Raw genomic sequence first — 18,308 nt, 5'->3', positions numbered from 1 at the left:
TGAACCTTGAACCCCGATTTCTATCATCCATTCGATTCCGGTTTTCAAAGTCCCGATTCGATTCAACTTAGCCTTAGACAGTCAGAAATATTATAATTCTGATCATTTATCAGCACTGACTTCATCAGAATTGTGAACATCACAGCAGATGCCTTTGTGTGAAAGTAACTGAGAATAAAACAGAAAAACATGAAGGAGATTTTCCTGGTCTGGCTTTTTATAGCAGATAACCTTAAAAATATTCTACAATGTTCTGCATATCAAGTTTAAATTTCTTCAGTATTGAACAACAGAAAAAACAGGCTTTCTTGTCTGAGGTCATTTAAGTGAAAAAGAAAAAGACAGCAGCCACAGCGCTGTGAACAACGGTAGACTGGTGGGTAATAAGCCAATGAATAATACAGAAAACAGAGATTGGAGACGGAAACTGTTCTTGAAGTACAGAGAGAGAGAGAGAGAGCTAGCTGTGCATGGAGTGTGATTTTAATAGTCGTGGAAGCAAAACAGCAAAATCCATGACGACATTGATCAAATGTGAAGCGCAGTTTGCTTTTGGTTGGAGAGACAAAACCTGCAGCTCAGAATCAGCGCAAAAAGACGTAATCACAGCGCGGACCGGACGCATCAGGATCGCTGAGCTCCGACAGCGTGTCCGTCTGCGGGCCGGCGGGTGAGAAAGCCGAGAAAGACGAAGCTGATTCTGATGCGTCGGTCTGTGTTTACGTCTTTGTGTGGAGTCCGTGTACCTGCTCTCATCTGCTGTTTGGTTGTTGTTGAAATGGTTTTGTGAGCTTTAATCTGAGAATCTGGCGTTTCTGGCAAAACACAGTAATATTTAAAAGTCAGGATTTAATGAATCGATATCGCTTTATTCAAGCTACTCACCTCCCACTTCCACCTGCACTTTCAACTGGACCACGGCCAATCAGAGAGGTCCCGCCCCTTACTATCTCTGATTGGTTTAGTCCACGATAGGGGCATAATGTGTGTCTGTTGCTGACCACAAGGAAGGTTGCCGATTTTTTATTTTTTTTGCTACCCGAACATTTGGTCGCACAGGTGCAACCAAATATTTTTTTTAGTCGCACCACTGAAAAATTTGGTCGCACTCTAGAGCCCTAGTATGGTAATAAATGCTGGATGACTGGTGAAAATGTCTGTACTGCAACTCAGCGTTTTAGCTGATGTCTATCTAGTTTGATTAGATCAGATCAGAGTCGATACGATGTAGCAGGAACCCCGTCGTCGGAGTTAAGGACCGAGCAGTAAAACAGCATTTTGTGCGGCACTGTGAAAGGATGTTAATGTTTTTATAATTTCCTGTTTCTTGTGAAGCTGCTGGAAACTTTTTGAGCCAAACCACAGGTTTTTCACTTCATCTCAGTATCTTCTATGTTCGCCCCCACCTTCACCTGTCCACTCTGTGTGGTCTGCAGCCTGTCCAAGGTACCTCGCATCAAGTGACAGCAGGGGACAGGCTGCGTCCATCTTTTAACTACAGCTGGTTAACTCTTGGAGGTTTAAAGGGTCAGTTCACCTATTTTTTGTGTGAAAGCTGCTCAGACAGCATGTGCTACGTGTCGTGAATCAGCTGTGTTCACACAAGGAAATGATGCACTTCCTGTTTGGTTGTGAAAAAGATGTGATGATCTTTCCTCTTTTTTCAGCTCTTTCCTGAAGAGTGGACGGATTGAAATCTCTCTGTCTGCAGCAGGATCAGCGAAGGCTTTGGGGAGGCAGCTGCTGCTGCTTACAAAGGTGTGTTTGTCTGCTATCATCTCAGCTGGTTCACATTTCACCTCAAAGTTTTCACCTTTGCTGTTCTTCCTAACCAGCAGACAGAAGAGAGTCGAACATCTGCTGTAGACCTTTTTGTGCTCTGCTGTCTCAGCTCTTTCTGTGAGTTAGCGCTGTCATCATATCAGGTTTTCACTAAACTGTTAGATTATGCTGAACGTATGTATGCAGAATGTGAGTTGATTTATGGAGCAGAGCATTTATACACAGATAACTGCTCAGAGGAGTGGATACAGGTGAGGAATGAAGTAAAACACAGGTGGAAACCAGCTCTCAGGATACAGCAGCACATGCAGTTTTCCATTCAAATGAACTTAAACCTGAATTCAGAGACAGAACTGTGAAAGGTGAGACAGGTGAATGCTGAGGGAACTAAACACAAGAAAAATTAAAGCAGGAACTGAAACTCAGTGACAGACCAAGGATTTTAAAAGGTGCTGTCCATCACAGTGCGAGACATCCTAGAAAGAAGAGCTGGTGACTGGATCCTGGGAGGCTGCTGTGGTCTTAGATTCCCTAGCCACTGAACATTGTTGTCATGTGTTGCATGCTTCTTCTGTATGCTCTTCCAGTATGGCTACAGCCTTGGTGGTACTCTTCTCATATTGCTGCCTTACCACTGAGCGTACACCTTGGATGGTTCAGTTGTTTTTTCCTCCTAGCTTCTGTCTCTCTTGCATACCTCTTCAAGGTGTTGGGCAAGACCGTGAGTCTTTGCTTGGCAGTTTCTAAGGCTTGAGGCATGGGCAGCTTGTTGTACTTTGTAGCAATGATCGGACCCACACAGTGTACTGACGTGTTTTGGGTTTCTTTATTTTTGTTCACCAGTTCGTTCAGGTTAAGGCACAACTCGAGCCAGGAGTTCCTCCGCTGCACACACTTTTCCATCAGTCTCTGCCGTCACTATATATAATGAGAGAGTCATTAGTCTCAGCACACACACCTGTCCCCTATGTGCCCGAGAGCTCACTGCACCACCCATCCACTGCAGCAGGCCAGAGACCACCTCCCTGCCACATACTTCTTAGCAGTGTTGGGAAGGTTACTTTTAAAATGTATTCCACTACAGATTACAGATTACATGCCCCAAAATGTAGCGTTTTGTAACGTATTTTGTTACGTTACTCAATGAGTATTCTGAATACTTTGGATTACTTAATATATTATCATGCTTTCTACAACTACATGAATGTCCCATTGCTGTGATTTATTACTATTACTGAAGGTTACTCTCCACACCAACACCAACCAGATGTTTGAATCTTAATATAAATGAGTAACAGTAGGTGGACATTAGGTAAGGCTGCACTTTTTGCAGTGATCTTGTATAGAAAACTATTCCGAGCATATAGCCCCTTTAGGGCGATGCCTGTAACACTATAATTTTTTGAATAATAATTTTAGAAAATATTTCTTCACGTCATTATGCGGGCTGCAAGTAGAGGTGACAAGGGCCGCGGGATTGAGACCCCGGCATTAGTGCCTCTTAATGCGTTTTTTTTGGGGTAGGTTTCCACCAGCGTGGAATTACCAGAAATACAGAGGGCATAGCCGAACATATGAAACAGGAAATGACCGTCGTGTAATTCCTCTATTTCAACAAAGTAACTGTATTCTGAATACCACCTGTCACGGTACTGGGTTGTGTGACCCAGTTTGTGGGTTTTTAATGTATCATTTTGTATTCACTGGACAGAGGTTTCAGTTTGGCTCATCTAGTTAATTTCCAGGTCAAATCAAATCAAATCAAATCACTTTTATTGTCACATCACATGTGCAGGCACACTGGCACAGCACATGCGAGTGAAATTCTTGTGTGCGAGACACACAAGCAACAGAGATGTGCAAACACAACAACACAAACGAGCAAAATACAAGAATGGCCGACCTAAAACTAATAAATATATGTACAATATATAATAGTGTATGCATTTCTGGATGTGTATACTAAATATTTTCCTACGTGTGTGTGTGTGTGTGTGTGTGTGTATACACATTTTTACAAATTAAATAGTAAAAAAATAAAATAAAATAATAATAATAATAATAATAAAATATATAAAAATATACAGAGTGAGACATGTGCAAAACAGTGGCATTACTGTACAGTATGGAGTGCATAATGTTGAAGTTCCAGTAGTGAAGCGGAGGTGTCTATGACGTGTTCAGCAGTCTGATGGCCTGGTGGAAGAAGCTGTCTCTCAGTCTGCTGGTACGGGACCGGATGCTGCAGAACCTCCTTCCTGATGGAAGCAGTCTGAACAGTTTATGGCTGGGGTGACTGGAGTCCTTGATGATCCTCCCCGCTTTCCTCAGGCACCGCTTCCTGTAGATGTCTTGGAGGGAGGGAAGCTCACCTCCAATTATCCGTTCAGAGCACCGCACTACTCGCTGGAGAGCTTTGCAGTTGTAGGCGGTGCTGTTGCCATACCAGGTGGTGATGCATCCAGTGAGGATGCTCTCAATGGCACAGTGATAGAAGGTCCTGAGGATGCGGGGGCTCATGCCGAATCTTTTCAGTCTCCTGAGAAAGAAGAGGCGCTGCTGCGCCTTCTTCACTGTTTTGTTTGTGTGTACTGACCACGTAAGATCCTCAGCCAGATGTACTCCAAGGAACCGGAAGCTGCTCACTCTCTCCACAGCAGCGCCGTTGATGGTGATGGGGGTGTGTACTTCTCTGCACCTCCGGAAGTCCACTATCAACTCCTTTGTCTTTGCGACGTTGAGGGTGAGATGGTTGTCTTGACACCAGTGGGTCAGGGCGCTGACCTCCTCCCTGTAAGCCGTCTCATCACCGTTGGTGATAAGACCCACCACTGTAGTGTCGTCCGCAAACTTCACAATGATGTTGGAGCCGTTAGTGGCTGTGCAGTCGTAGGTGTAGAGGAGAGGGCTCAGTACACACCCCTGTGAAGCACCAGTGTTCAGTGTGATGGGGGATGAGGTGATGCTGCCCAGTCTGACCACCTGGTGTCTGTCAGACAGGAAGCTTGCGGTTTAGTCCTTTGTTTCTTAAATTTCTTTTGCCATCTCCCCCTGTACTCAGTCTCACTGGTTCATGCACCTACCTGTCATGTCTGTGTGGCTCTTGTCAAGTTTGTGTCTTATCTATGTCTCCGTGTTTCCCGTTTTATTTTGAAAGAGTCTGGTGTTCTTTGTTCATTGCATTTAGTTTTACTCTCCCCTGTGTTGTCATCATGTTTCATTCTAGTCAGCTGTGGCCTCATGTGTCTCCACTTCCCCTGATCACCTCATGTGTGTATTTAAGTCCTCAGTCTTCCTGTGTTCGTCGTCGTGCCGTCTGATTCACCCACCCTGTTATTCTAGCTGCACGTCATGATTCTAGCCTGCAAGATTCGGTATCGGACATGTTCATAGTCACTTACTCCAGTCATGTTTTCCTGCACCTTCATGTGCCAGCACTGAGATCTTGTTCATAGTTTTTCATGTTGTGTTCATAGTCAGTTCATAGTACTTCGTTATAGTTCAGTCCTCAGTCCTAGTCTTCGTTCATGGCCCTCGTTCATAGCCTTTCGTTTCTCCCAGTTTAGGTTCTTAGTTTTGTCATTGCCGTAGTTTATTGTTTGTTATTTTGCCTTCTGTATCAGCCCCTAATAAAGGCTCACTTTGAGTTTAGCAAAAGTTTTGCCTCCTGTGTCTGTGTCCGCACCTCGGTCCTCCAAACACTCTCCACACGGTCAGCGGCTACCGTGACACCACCTTTTTAAATGGTAACTGTAACAGAATACAGTTACTTATATTTTGTGTTTTAAATACGTAACGCCGGTACATGTATTCCATTACTCCCCAACACTGTCAGTACCACATGGAAGATCCTGTCAGGCATCATAGCGGCTAAGGTGAACAGACATATAGCTCAATACATGAGTGGGGCACAGAAGGGGATTGGCAAGAATACCAGAGGTGCCAAACACCAGCTACTAGTAGCACTGCCTGGACTGGTTACAAGAAGGCCTATGACCCTAATAGCTGTCAACAGAAACTCCATGGCGTATGGGTGTGGCGTATGCTGCTCGGAAAGCTGCAACCACCAAGTACCTGCAGAGGGTCAGGCAACTCCTGAGGACTCAGCTGAACGGTAACAACAAGATCCGGGCTATCAACACCTACGCCCTCCCCCCTGCTGGGATAAAAAGTTGACCACAGGAGGAGATAGAAGCCACTTACATACAGACGATGAAGCTCCGGACCATGCATGGGGGGTTTCACCCCAAGTCCAGCACCCTGAGGCTGTACGCTAAGTGGAAGGAAGGAGGCCGGGGACTTGTAAGTGTCAGTAACACAGTCCAGGATGAGACAACAAACATCCATGATTACATCAGGAAGATGGCCCCAACCGACCATGCGATCAGTTAATACCTCAGGCAGCAGAAACCCAAAAAAGAGGAGGAACCATCATGGAAGGACAGGCCCCTGAATGGTATGTACCACCGGCAGATAAAAGAGGTGGCTGACATCCAGAAATCCTACCAGCAGCTGGACAAAGCTGGACTGAACAAGCTCTGAGCACAAGAGCCATAGAGGCTGGGGTCTATCACACCAGGCAAGACCCCAGGTGCAGGCTGTGTAAAGGTGCCCCTGAGACAATCCAGCACATAACAGCAATGGTGCTAGATGCTAACACATGGCGGATCACTCAGTGATATCTGGCCTTACAGATACCACCTTCCTGGTTGAGAACCATGGCCTCTGACCTGAGGGTGATGATTCTCATTTGAGATGTTTCACACTCAGAAACCACCCCAGTACAAGCTGAAGGTTATTGCTCAATGAAACCACCAAAACCACATCTCCAAAGGTGGATTCTGTTAATCTGGACGTAGCGTTTTCAGTGGGAGAAATGTTTCGTCACTCATCCAAGTGACTTCTTCAGTCTCAGCTGACTGCAGGTTTCTTATATACACCACATTTGCATAATGACGGAAACCAGCCCACTGAAGGAACAATGGGCGGTGAGGTCAGTTCCTTCAACATGATTATGCAAATTCTCATGACCATTTATCAACAACCACTGATCAACAACCACTGATCAAAAACCACTGATCAATGGTCGTTGGTCTCCATTTGACGCAATGCATTATCAGGGACACAACACTGTCAGCAGCTTTTCGCAGTCATCCTTTCAAGCTGGTTCTGAAGACTAGGGGACTGTCTAGCCTGCTCACACTTTTAAAAATAAACCATGAACCTGCTTGAATAACTTTTTATCTATATATTCAGAGTGGAATTTATTTTTATTGAGTCATTATGGCTAAAGTAGAGCTTCTAAGGCAGTTATAAATGTATTTCTGTGAGTGTCTTCAGTCAAACATTAACTTCCAATTATGAAAGTTATAATGTTTCCTGAAGAAATGCATGAAGCATTATCTTGAGACAATATTTCACCCTGAAATCCATGTGTTTCTAACATTAACATGGGTATTTGTAGACACAGGTTTATAATTTGTTACTTGTTTGATACAGATGTGGTGGTTCCAGTACCAGAGCCTCGCCCCATCATGTTTTACAAGCAGATGCTTCAATCAAACTTCCAGGACAAGTTCATGTGCGCACAAGAAGGGTGGACAGAAGATAAATTGCATCTAACTGATATCTACACAGAGCTGTACATCACAGCTGGATATGATGTACATATCAACACACAGCATGAGGTCCGGCAGATTGAGAAAGTATGGAAGCCAGCAGAGCCAGAGAAACCTATTAGACCCACAGACATGTTCAAACATCCTTCAGGAGACTACAGACCCATCAAAACAGTGATGACCAATGGAATCGCAGGAATTGGAAAAACTTTCCTTGTTCACAAGTTTGTTTTGGACTGGGCTGAACAAAGGTCCAATCAAGATGTGCATCTGATTTTCCCCTTCACCTTCCGTCAGCTGAATCCTCTGAAGGGAGAAAAGTTCAGTTTGGCAGAGCTCATTCATGAATGCATCCCAGAAACTGTAGGCATCCCACAGGAGGCTCTTAATTACATCTTTACAGATGTTCAGTCATCAGGAATCACCAACTATGACAAGAGTAAATTCAAACTTCTGTTTGTGTTTGATGGGCTGGATGAGAGCCGCCTTCATCTCGACCTTCATTCTGAAGACATTCGCTCTGTCGATGTAACAAAGGCAGCTAAAACAGATGTCCTGCTGAGGAAACTCATCAATGGGAAACTGCTACGCTCTGCTCGCATCTGGGTAACCACACGGCCTGCAGCGGCCAATCAGATCCCTCGAGAGTTTATCAGCAGTACAACAGAGGTCAGGGGGTTCACCGACCAACAGAAAGAGGAGTACTTCAGGAAGAGATTCAAAGGTAAGGAGGAGGCTGACAAACTCATCTCCCATATTGTGACATCACGAAGCCTCCACATCATGTGCCACATCCCAGTCTTCTGCTGGATCACTGCAACAGTTCTGGAGGATGTGTTGAAAACCAGAGAGGGAGGAGAGCTGCCCAAGACTCTGACTGAGATGTACGCAGAGTTCCTGATGTTTCAGATTGATCGGACAAAAGAAAAGTATGGCCCAGAGAAGAGCATTCAATACATTAAGTCATTAGCAAAACTGGCCTTTGAGCAGCTGGAAAAGGGCAACCTGATCTTCTATGAGAAGGATCTGAGAGAGAGTGGCATTGATTTCAGCGAAGCCTCGGTGTGCTCAGGAGTGTTCACAGAGATCTTCAAAGAAGATCGAGGAAGGAAAGGGAAAGACAAGATGTTCAGCTTCGTCCATTTGAGCGTTCAGGAGTTTCTGGCTGCTCTTTATGTGAGGATGTCGCTTATAAATAGCAACAAAAATGTGATGCTTTCACCACCACTGTCTCTGAAAATTCTTCGACTGCTTTTCAGTAAAATATCTTCAAAGAAGATCAACAAAATTTCGATTGACAGGGCCTTACAGAGTTCAAACGGACACCTGGACTTGTTCCTTCGCTTCCTCTTGGGTCTTTCACTGCAGACCAATCAGGATAAACTACAGAGCCTACTGAAAAAAACAGACTGTCGGTCAAAAACCAACCAGAAAACAATCCAATACATCAAGGAGAAGCTCAGTGAGAATCTGTCTCCAGAGAGAAACATTAATCTTCTCCACTGTCTGAATGAACTAAATGATCGTTCTTTAATAGAGGAGATCCAACAGTATTTAAGTTCAGGAAGCCTCTCCACATATGAACTTTCTCCAGCTCAGTGGTCAGCTTTGGTCTTCATCTTACTGTCATCAGAAGAAGATCTGCATGTTTTTGACCTGAAGAAGTACTCTGCTTCAGAGGAGGCTCTTCTGAGGCTTTTGCTAGTGGTCAAAGCCTCAAAAACAGCTCTGTAAGTACATAGATAACAAGAATTAGAAAATGTCTTAAAACACCATGATTGTTCACTAAACACTAAACTAAACAAAACCAGTGATTTGATAATTGTGAAAACAAATCAACACATTAAACCACCAGCAAAATTAACTACTGGTTTGCAACTTTGTTTATAGACAGTTTTAAATATTTTGGTCAGATTATTAACTTTAGATAATGGAATCTAAAATTCCTATGGAAATTTAAAGTGGTGTTATTAAACTGTTTGATCCTGCAATCAACCATTCTTGTATCTGAAAAAGTAAAACCTCTTTGGAGGTCTTTTTTTATACCCCAAAATGTTACAAATGTTTTGTTAACTCATTTCAAGGCTGAGCAGCTGCAATTTGTCAGAAAGAACCTGTGAAGCTCTGTCTTCGGTACTAAGCTCACAGGTCTCCAGTCTGACAGAGCTGGACCTGAGTAACAATGACCTGAAGGATTTAGGAGTGATGCTGCTATCGTCTGGATTGGAAAGTCCACGCTGTGCACTGAAAATTCTCAGGTAAAGTTTTAACGTCTGTCGAAGTTTAATTTTGTTTCGGCAAAGACTGTTTCTTCACATCACGATTTCTGTCCAAACTATTATATATCGAATGTATGATAAAAGCAGTTGACTCTCTGCATTGTTTGGATGGAGAGATCAGCGCTGAGGCTGCTTCTATTGCTGTCTGGCGTAGCCCAGGCAGCGGCTCTCAGTCTGCCCGTGGCAGCGAGTGATTGTGGACAGTTGGAAAAGGAGGTACCAAATTCAAACATTCCCGCCCCCCTCCATTGTGATGACCATCTCGCACAGAAAGCAGATGTTGCTGCACACAAGAGCACACAAGACAGGGGGTGGGTGTAGCTCAGGAGGTAGAGCAGGTCAGCTGCTCATTGGAAGGTTGGTGGTTTGATCCCTGGCTCCCCTAGTTTGTATGCCAAGTATCCTTGGGCAAGATACTAACCCCAACTTGCTCTCAGATGCATCTATCGGAGTATGAATGCGTATGAATGATAGTTTAAAATCCGGATGCACCAACGGGAGTTGGAGTAAAGACAATGAAAGGCATCTACAAACTGCTGAGGGACTCCATACTGGTGTAGGATAGCCCATAGCGATCGTGGATCAAGAGTTGGGAGTTCGCCTTGTAATCGGAAGGTTGCCGGTTTGAGCCCTGGCTTGGACAGTCTCGGCTGTTGTGTCCTTGGGCAAGACACTTCACCCGTTGCCTACTGGTGGTGGTCAGAGGGCCCGGTGGCGCCAGTGTCCAGCAGCCTCGCCTCTGTCAGTGCGCCCCAGGGTGGCTGTGGCTACAATGTAGCTGCCATCACCAGTGTGTGAATGTGTGTGTGAATGGGTGGATGACTGGTTGTGTAAAGCACTTTTTCCTTAGGGACTAGAAAAGCGCTATATAAATACAGGCCATTTACCATAGAGTCGGCCGGTGGACGCTGTCAAAAGCCTTCTCGAAGTCAATGAAATTAATAGAAATCTTCCTTTGGTATTCCAATGTTTGTTCAATGATCATGCGGAGGGTGAAGATTTGCTCGACGCATGATCAGCCACTCCGACAGCCAGCCTGCTCTTCTCGCAATCGTTCGTTTACTGCGCATCGTAGCTGATTCAAAAGAACGAGGCAAAACACTTTCCCGGGTACCGACAGCAACGCGATGCCCTGCCAGTTGTTACAGTCACCCAAATCACCTTTCTTTGGAAGTTTGATGATTATTAAACTGATTTCTGTTTTGGTCAGACCACATACAGAGTAATTTGAAAATAATTTTTATGGTCTGTCACTCATCCAAAGCATGGCGGACCCCAGTTGGAAGCCGCCCTTACAAGACTCCTAAACGCCTGCTGGTCAACATCATATGTACCCGATGATTGGACAAAAGGCGTCATCATCAAACTTTCAAAGAAAGGTGATTTGGGTGACTGTAACAACTGGCAGGGTATCACGTTGCTGTCGGTACCCGGGAAAGTGTTTTGCCTTGTTCTTTTGAATCGGCTACGACGCGCAGTAGACGAACGATTGCGAGAAGAGCAATATATATAACTTCAATAATATGTCATTCTTTATTTGCGGTTGTGTCAAGGCTGTCAGGCTGTCAGATCTCAGAGGAAGGCTGTATCTGTTTGGCCTCAGCTCTGAAATCCAACCCCTCACGCTTGAGAGAGCTGGACCTGAGCTACAACCATCCAGGAGACCTAGGGGTAAAGCTACTGACTGCTGGACTAAAGGATCCACAGTGGAGACTGGACAGTCTCAGGTATGGACTCTACTGTTGAACTCACATGCTCTCTCGCAACAAGATCCTCGATAATGAGGAAGCTTCTGAAGGCTCATTCTGGCTTTATTTCTTCCTTCAGCCTGGAGCATAGTGGAGCGCAAAGGCTGAAACCTGGTCTGAAAAAGTGTAAGCATGTTTTTATTCTGCATCATTACAAACTAGTCACATTTCTGCTAAATGTCTCTCAATACATTGGTGAAAAACTCAGCGGTAAACATGTGAACATGTGACATCAGCTGCTCATGTCATAGTATCTGTCACTTGTGACAACACAGTGGTAGCACAAGGATGCGTGCTAAGTCATCCAGCTAAGTAAATCCCAAAGGTTGATTCTGTTCATCTGGACGTTTTCAGTGGGAGAAACGCTGCGTCAATCATCCAAATGACTTCTTCAGTCTCAGCTGACTGCAGGTTTAACCAACCTTATATACAGTACATTTGCATAATGACTGAAACCAGCCCACTGAAGGAACAATGGGCTGGGAGTCAGTTTATGATCATTAATATGCAGTGTTGGGAAGGTTACCTTTAAAATGTATTCCACTACAGATTACAAATTACATATGTATTCTGAATACTTTGGATTACCTATTATATTATCATGCTTTTTACAACTACATGAATGAACGATTGCTGTGTGATTTATTACTATTACTGAAGGTTACTCTCCACACCAACACCAACCAGATGTTTAAATCTTAATATAAATGAGTAACAGTAGGTGGACATTAGGTAAAGCTGCACTTTTTGCAGCGAGCTCATATAGAAAACTATTCGACGCGTATATAAAACAGGTCCGCGGCTCCGAACTGTAGTAAAGGGACCTCTGACTGATACGTCGGGTACGTAGCTGAAAACTAGCTTTACTTTGTTGTCTGGGTCAACTTTGCTAGCGAGAGACAGAGAGAGGCGTTGAAAGACTGCTGCAACGGGACTTATTGTTTCAGAGGAAAACAGGAACACAGCGTACAGTCGAGTCTTAATAGCTTACTCACAGCTGGGCTCGTCAGGCTCTCTGTTTGGCTGCAGTGGTTATTATTATATTTACATGCTTCCAGCTCCCGTTTCTGCCCCGTGACAGCTCATACTTTTCCTTTTTCTCCCTCCCTCACTCACAGACACATCACGGGTATGACAGTCCATTCTCCCTGCAGCACGAACTACACTGCCCATCAGGCTCCATGCTTTAGGGCTATGCCTCTCTCTGCCTATTGCCTTCATATTAAATAATTTTTTAAAATATTTCTTCACGTCATTATGCGGCCGCAAGTAGAGGTGACATGGGCCGCGAGATTGAGACACAGACATTAGAGCCTCTTAATGTGTGTTTTGTTTGGGGCGTGGAAACCAAAAATAGAGAGCATATAGCCGAACATATGAAACAGGAAAATAACGCTGTGTAATCCCTTAATTTCAGCAAAGTAACTGTATTCTGAATATCACCTTTTTAAACGGTAACTGTAACGGAATACAGTTACTCATATTTTGTATTTTAAATACGTAACGCTGGTGCATGTATTACGTTACTCCCCAACACTGTTAATATGCAAATTATTATGAGCATTGATCAACAACCACTGATCAATAACCATGAGTACCATTCATAGAGAGTTGGGGAATGGATTCAGAGATGGTCTTTCCCTTTTCACGTAAATGGCCTCCTTGACTCCGCCCTCAAACCAGCGTTCCTCCCTGTCCAGGATGTTACATCCTCATCACTGAAAGAGTGTCCACTGGCCTGTAGGTGTGAATATACTGCAGAGTCCTGGCCTGACGAGGTGGCTCTTCTGTGTTGTGCCATCCTCTCAGCCAGAGGTTGTTTGGTTTCCCCGATGTATAAATCCTGGCAATCCTCCTGCACTTAACAGCGTACACTATGTTACTCTGTTTGTGTCGGGGGACATGATCCTTGGACTCCTTGGATAAATTTTTGGCGCAGCGTGTTTTGAGCCCACAGAGACTCGGTAAAGAGAGGCGATCACTTCTACTATCCCCAAAGAGGGAAAAGATCAATTGGACTGTGGAAATTACTGACCTGCAAGTATGTTAAATACTGGCTACAAATTGAGATTGGAATCAGTATTACCAGACATAATGGTGTTGTTGCCATTGCACTTTGTTGACGATAAAATTTGGGCTGTTGTTTCTGGGCTTCTTTTTTGTTTGTTTGTTTTTGTTTTTTGTGTGTATGGACAGACTGCAAATCAGTTTCTTATTGGGGACAATAAAGTTACCATTGAACCGACCTATTACACAACAACTACACAGGTTTTATCAAACAAACTCAGGATAGTATTAGGAGAACACCACACATTGTGAAATGACTCTGCTAATAAGTGTAGCTGCAGAGAAAGCATTCGATTCTGTAAGTCTTTTCTGCATGAACTCATCCAGTATCAGCACACTGGCAGCACTATATGACAAACCAAGATCAGTGTGGATCTGACAGACTCATTCTACCTACACAGAGGAACACTACAAGGATGCTGCGCTCCACCACTCCTCACCAATGGATATAAAGGAGTAACATCTACTAAAGGAGAGCAGAAAATGGCCTCATTTGCAGATGATCTTCTGTTAGCTTTAGCACAACCTACCCAAATACTCCCAAAGTTGATGACCATGTTAGAAGAATATGACTAATATTCTCGGTATAAAATTAATATTTTACATAAACTAAAGTTTACTTTAACCCATCAAAAGAACTAAGAATGAACTATAATTGGAAGTGGGATAATGAGTCTATTAAATGTTTGGGGGTTACCCTGCGGGGTTCTAAAATGTTTGCGGTTCAACATAAAGTCAGATGTTCAATGGTGGCATCCCCTTTTTGACTTTGAGTTCTCGGATAGAGTCTGTCAGAATGAACATTCTCCCACACATGCTTTATTATTTTCAGTGCCTCCCAAGATCACTCAAACAATTTCTAGAATTGGACAGACTACTTTAGAGACATCTGTGGGAAGAGAGCCAGGGTCAGGTATAAAACACTACCCACATAGCAAAATAGTAATGGCCCGGATCTGGCCCACACAATGTGCTTACACATGGCCCACATACGGCAAAGAATGATGGCCCTTTGGTGGCCCAGATCTGGTTTGCCAGAGGTGGCCCACACATGGGCCAGCACAAGGCCAGCTGCAGACATACTGCTGACATGCGGCCTGGAGGAGCCAGGGATCGAACCACTAACCGTCTGAATCAGTAGGTGACCTGCTCTACCTCCTGAGCTACAGCCACCCACTGGCAAGCATAAGTAAACCCTCACTAGGTTTTGGATAAAGTGTACACTCACAAGCCTGTCAAACCTGCATTTGAAACGTTGGCTACCGTAGCAGTACCGTATTGCAACATGGCATTTCAGTCTTCTAACTAAAATAGGAAAATAGGAACACAAACGGTGCCATCATTGCCAGTGTCACGGTACTGGGTCGTGTGACCCAGTGTTTGAGTTTTATGTATTTTTGTATTCATTTTTGATCTAGTTAATTTCTAGGTTGCTGTTTATTCCTTTATTACTTAGTTGTTTTCTGTCATCTCCCCCTGTACTCAGTCTCCCTGGTTCGTGTGTCTACCTGTCATGTTTCATGTCTGTGTGGTTATGTTAAGTTCATGTCATGTTTAATCTCCATGTTTCCTGTTTTATTTTGAAAGAGTCCAGCGTTCTTTGTTTATTGTATTTAGTTTCACTTCCCCTGTCCTGTCATTAGGTTTATGTGTGTCAGCTGTGCTCCCATGTGTGGCCTCTTCCCCTAATCATCCTTGTGGGTATTTAGTCTCTGTGTTTCGTTCAGTCTGTGTCGCGCCGTCTGTTCATGCACCCTGTTACTCTAGCTGCACGTCATGATTCTAGCCTGCAAGAGTCTGTATCGGACATGTTCATAGTCACTTTCTCCAGTCATGTTTCCCTGCACCTTCATGTGCCAGCACCAAGATCTTGTTCAGTTTTTCATGTCGTGTTCATAGTCTGTCCACAGTACTTCGTCATAGTTCAGTCCTGGTCTTCGTTCATGGTCTTCGTTCATAGCCCTTAGTTTCTCTCAGTTAGGTTCTTAGTTTTGTCATTCCCATAGTTTATGGTTTGTTATTTTGTATCAGCCCTGATTAAAGGCTCACTTCGAGCTAGAGCTGGGTGATAGAACGATAACGATATGTTTCGAAAGCTTCTGAAGCGTGATCATCGAACAATCAAGCGTTTCATTCAAAATAGTCAACAGGGTCGCAAGAAGCGTGTGGAAAAACCAAGGCGCAAAATAACTGCCCATGAACTGAGAAAAGTCAAGCGTGCAGCTGCCAAGATGCCACTTGCCACCAGTTTGGCCATATTTCAGAGCTGCAACATCACTGGAGTGCCCAAAAGCACAAGGTGTGCAATACTCAGAGACATGGCCAAGGTAAGAAAGGCTGAAAGACGACCACCACTGAACAAGACACACAAGCTGAAACGTCAAGACTGGGCCAAGAAATATCTCAAGACTGGTTTTTCTAAGGTTTTATGGACTGATGAAATGAGAGTGAGTCTTGATGGGCCAGATGGATGGGCCCGTGGCTGGATTGGTAAAGGGCAGAGAGCTCCAGTCCGACTCAGACGCCAGCAAGGTGGAGGTGGAGTACTGGTTTGGGCTGGTATCATCAAAGATGAGCTTGTGGGGCCTTTTCGGGTTGAGGATGGAGTCAAGCTCAACTCCCAGTCCTACTGCCAGTTTCTGGAAGACACCTTCTTCAAGCAGTGGTACAGGAAGAAGTCTGCATCCTTCAAGAAAAACATGATTTTCATGCAGGACAATGCTCCATCACACGCGTCCAAGTACTCCACAGCGTGGCTGCAAGAAAGGGTATAAAAGAAGAAAAACTAATGACATGGCCTCCTTGTTCACCTGATCTGAACCCCATTGAGAACCTGTGGTCCATCATCAAATGTGAGATTTACAAGGAGGGAAAACAGTACACCTCTCTGAACAGTGTCTGGGAGGCTGTGGTTGCTGCTGCACGCAATGTTGATGGTGAACAGATCAAAACACTGACAGAATCCATGGATGGCAGGCTTTTGAGTGTCCTTGCAAAGAAAGGTGGCTATATTGGTCGCTGATTTGTTTTTGTTTGTTTTTGAATGTCAGAAATGTATATTTGTGAATGTGGAGATGTTATATTGGTTTCACTGGTAAAAATAAATAATTGAAATGGGTATATATTTGTTTTTTGTTAAGTTGCCTAATAATTATGCACAGTAATAGTCACCTGCACACACAGATATCCCCCTAAAATAGCTCAAACTAAAAACAAACTAAAAACTACTTCCACAAACATTCAGCTTTGATATTAATGAGTTTTTTGGGTTCATTGAGAACATGGTTGTTGTTCAATAATAAAATTATTCCTCAAAAATACTTGTCTAATAATTCTGCACTCCCTGTATGTCTGTCCTCTCAGTGAGTGAGTAGACAAGTGTGAGGAGGGCTGTGCATCGCAAAAACACATAAATATGCCCGAGACCCGTAAACGAAGCAGCATCTGGCTGCAGTTTAAATACTGCAGCCAGATGCTGCTTTGGGATGAACCGTCTCGGTCTTATCTTGACTCGGTCTGTCTTGGTCCTGGTTTAGACTACAAGTCTAGATCTGACTTCACGTACAACCACAGTACTTAACTATTGTTTGTAGCTAACTTTCAATTAAACCTCCACAGTTTTCATTCTTTCTGGGGGTTTTTATTTTATTTCTCACAACCAGTGATGCTTTTCTAACTTCAACAACAGAAATAAAAAGAAAATGATTAAATGACCACACCAGTGTTGGTCCCTTTATATCCCAATAGTAACTTTTTAGATTGTATTTATTTAAACATCACTGTCAGTCTGGTGTTAATGATGCTTCGTTTTTCTTCCACTCTCAGATTTCTGTGAACTTGCACTGGATGCAAACACAGCAAACAGGAAACTCAAACTGTCAGACAACAACAGGCAGGTGACGGCAGTGACAGAGAAGCAGCCTTTTTCTGTTCATCCAGAGAGGTTTGACGTCTGGCTTCAGCTGCTATGTACCACTGGGCTGACTGGTCGCTGTTACTGGGAGGTCGAGTGGAAAGGATTTGTTTTTATAGCAGTGAGTTACAGGAGCGTCAGAAGGAGAGGAAACAGTTATGACTGCAGGTTTGGAGGGAACGATCACTCCTGGAGTCTGAGGTGTGCTGAAGATGAAAGTTTCTCGGTTTGGCACAATAACAGAGAAACAGCCATCCCCTCCTCCTCCTCCGCCTCTCACAGAGTAGCGGTGTATGTGGATTGGCCCGCTGGTACTCTGACCTTCTACAGAATTTCTTCCGGCTCACCGATCCATCTCTACACCTTCCACACCACCTTCAGCAAACCCCTGTACCCTGGGTTCTGGTTAGTGTCACATGGTTCTTCAGTGTCCCTCTGCTCACTGTAGCAGGACGAGTCTTCCACGTGCGGTTGCTGGCAGAAAGGTTTTGATTTTGAGTGTTGAACATATGAAGTATGTGTGGGGATGGTCTAACAGATGGCAGAGTGTTAACACAGTCATGTGACGTTCTGCTTGTATAATAAAACCTGTACTTTATGTTTTATAAATTCTGTAAACATCAAAAATTTCTCTTTTTAAAATAAGTTTTCTCCTGTCTGCGTACAAACTGTGATTCAAAGCATAAAATAAACCACATTATTTGTCATGTGTCATTGTGTGGTTGGCAGCTTTCAGAGGCCACGGAGAGAGGAACTTCACTCAGACAGGTTTATTGTTGGAGCTTAGAGAACAAAATGCAAAAGTAACAGAAAACTCGGACTAAACTAGAGTCGAGAACCTAGTGGTTGCTAAACAAACAAACAGTGCACACACATGGGAAAGGTGTGATGAGGATGTGAC

At 44.0% G+C, this 18,308-nt stretch overlaps 1 protein-coding gene across 2 annotated transcripts; it reads left to right on the top strand.

The window, feature by feature from the left end:
• The first annotated feature begins 1,489 nt into the window (after positions 1–1,489).
• LOC113023496 (NACHT, LRR and PYD domains-containing protein 3-like) lies at positions 1,490–18,083 on the top strand. 2 transcript variants are annotated; one of them, XM_026169539.1, is made up of 7 exons: positions 1,490–1,527; positions 1,668–1,758; positions 7,282–9,130; positions 9,485–9,658; positions 11,233–11,406; positions 11,507–11,553; positions 17,320–18,083. In XM_026169539.1, exons 3-7 carry the CDS (start codon positions 7,317–7,319, stop codon positions 17,853–17,855), a joined length of 2,745 nt encoding a protein of 914 aa, XP_026025324.1. In that variant the 5' UTR covers positions 1,490–1,527; positions 1,668–1,758; positions 7,282–7,316; the 3' UTR covers positions 17,856–18,083. The 2 variants fall into 2 exon arrangements, with proteins under 2 accessions (XP_026025324.1, XP_026025323.1); XM_026169538.1 differs by lacking the exons at positions 1,490–1,527; positions 1,668–1,758 and having other exon boundaries at positions 7,123–9,130.
• The last annotated feature ends 225 nt before the right edge of the window (positions 18,084–18,308 follow it).

Source organism: Astatotilapia calliptera, chromosome 6 (assembly GCF_900246225.1).
Source record: "Astatotilapia calliptera chromosome 6, fAstCal1.2, whole genome shotgun sequence".
In the NCBI taxonomy this organism is placed as follows: Eukaryota; Metazoa; Chordata; class Actinopteri; order Cichliformes; family Cichlidae; genus Astatotilapia; species Astatotilapia calliptera.
The sequence above is the reverse complement of the archived record's forward strand: the minus strand, read 5'-3'. Positions and strand labels throughout refer to the sequence as shown.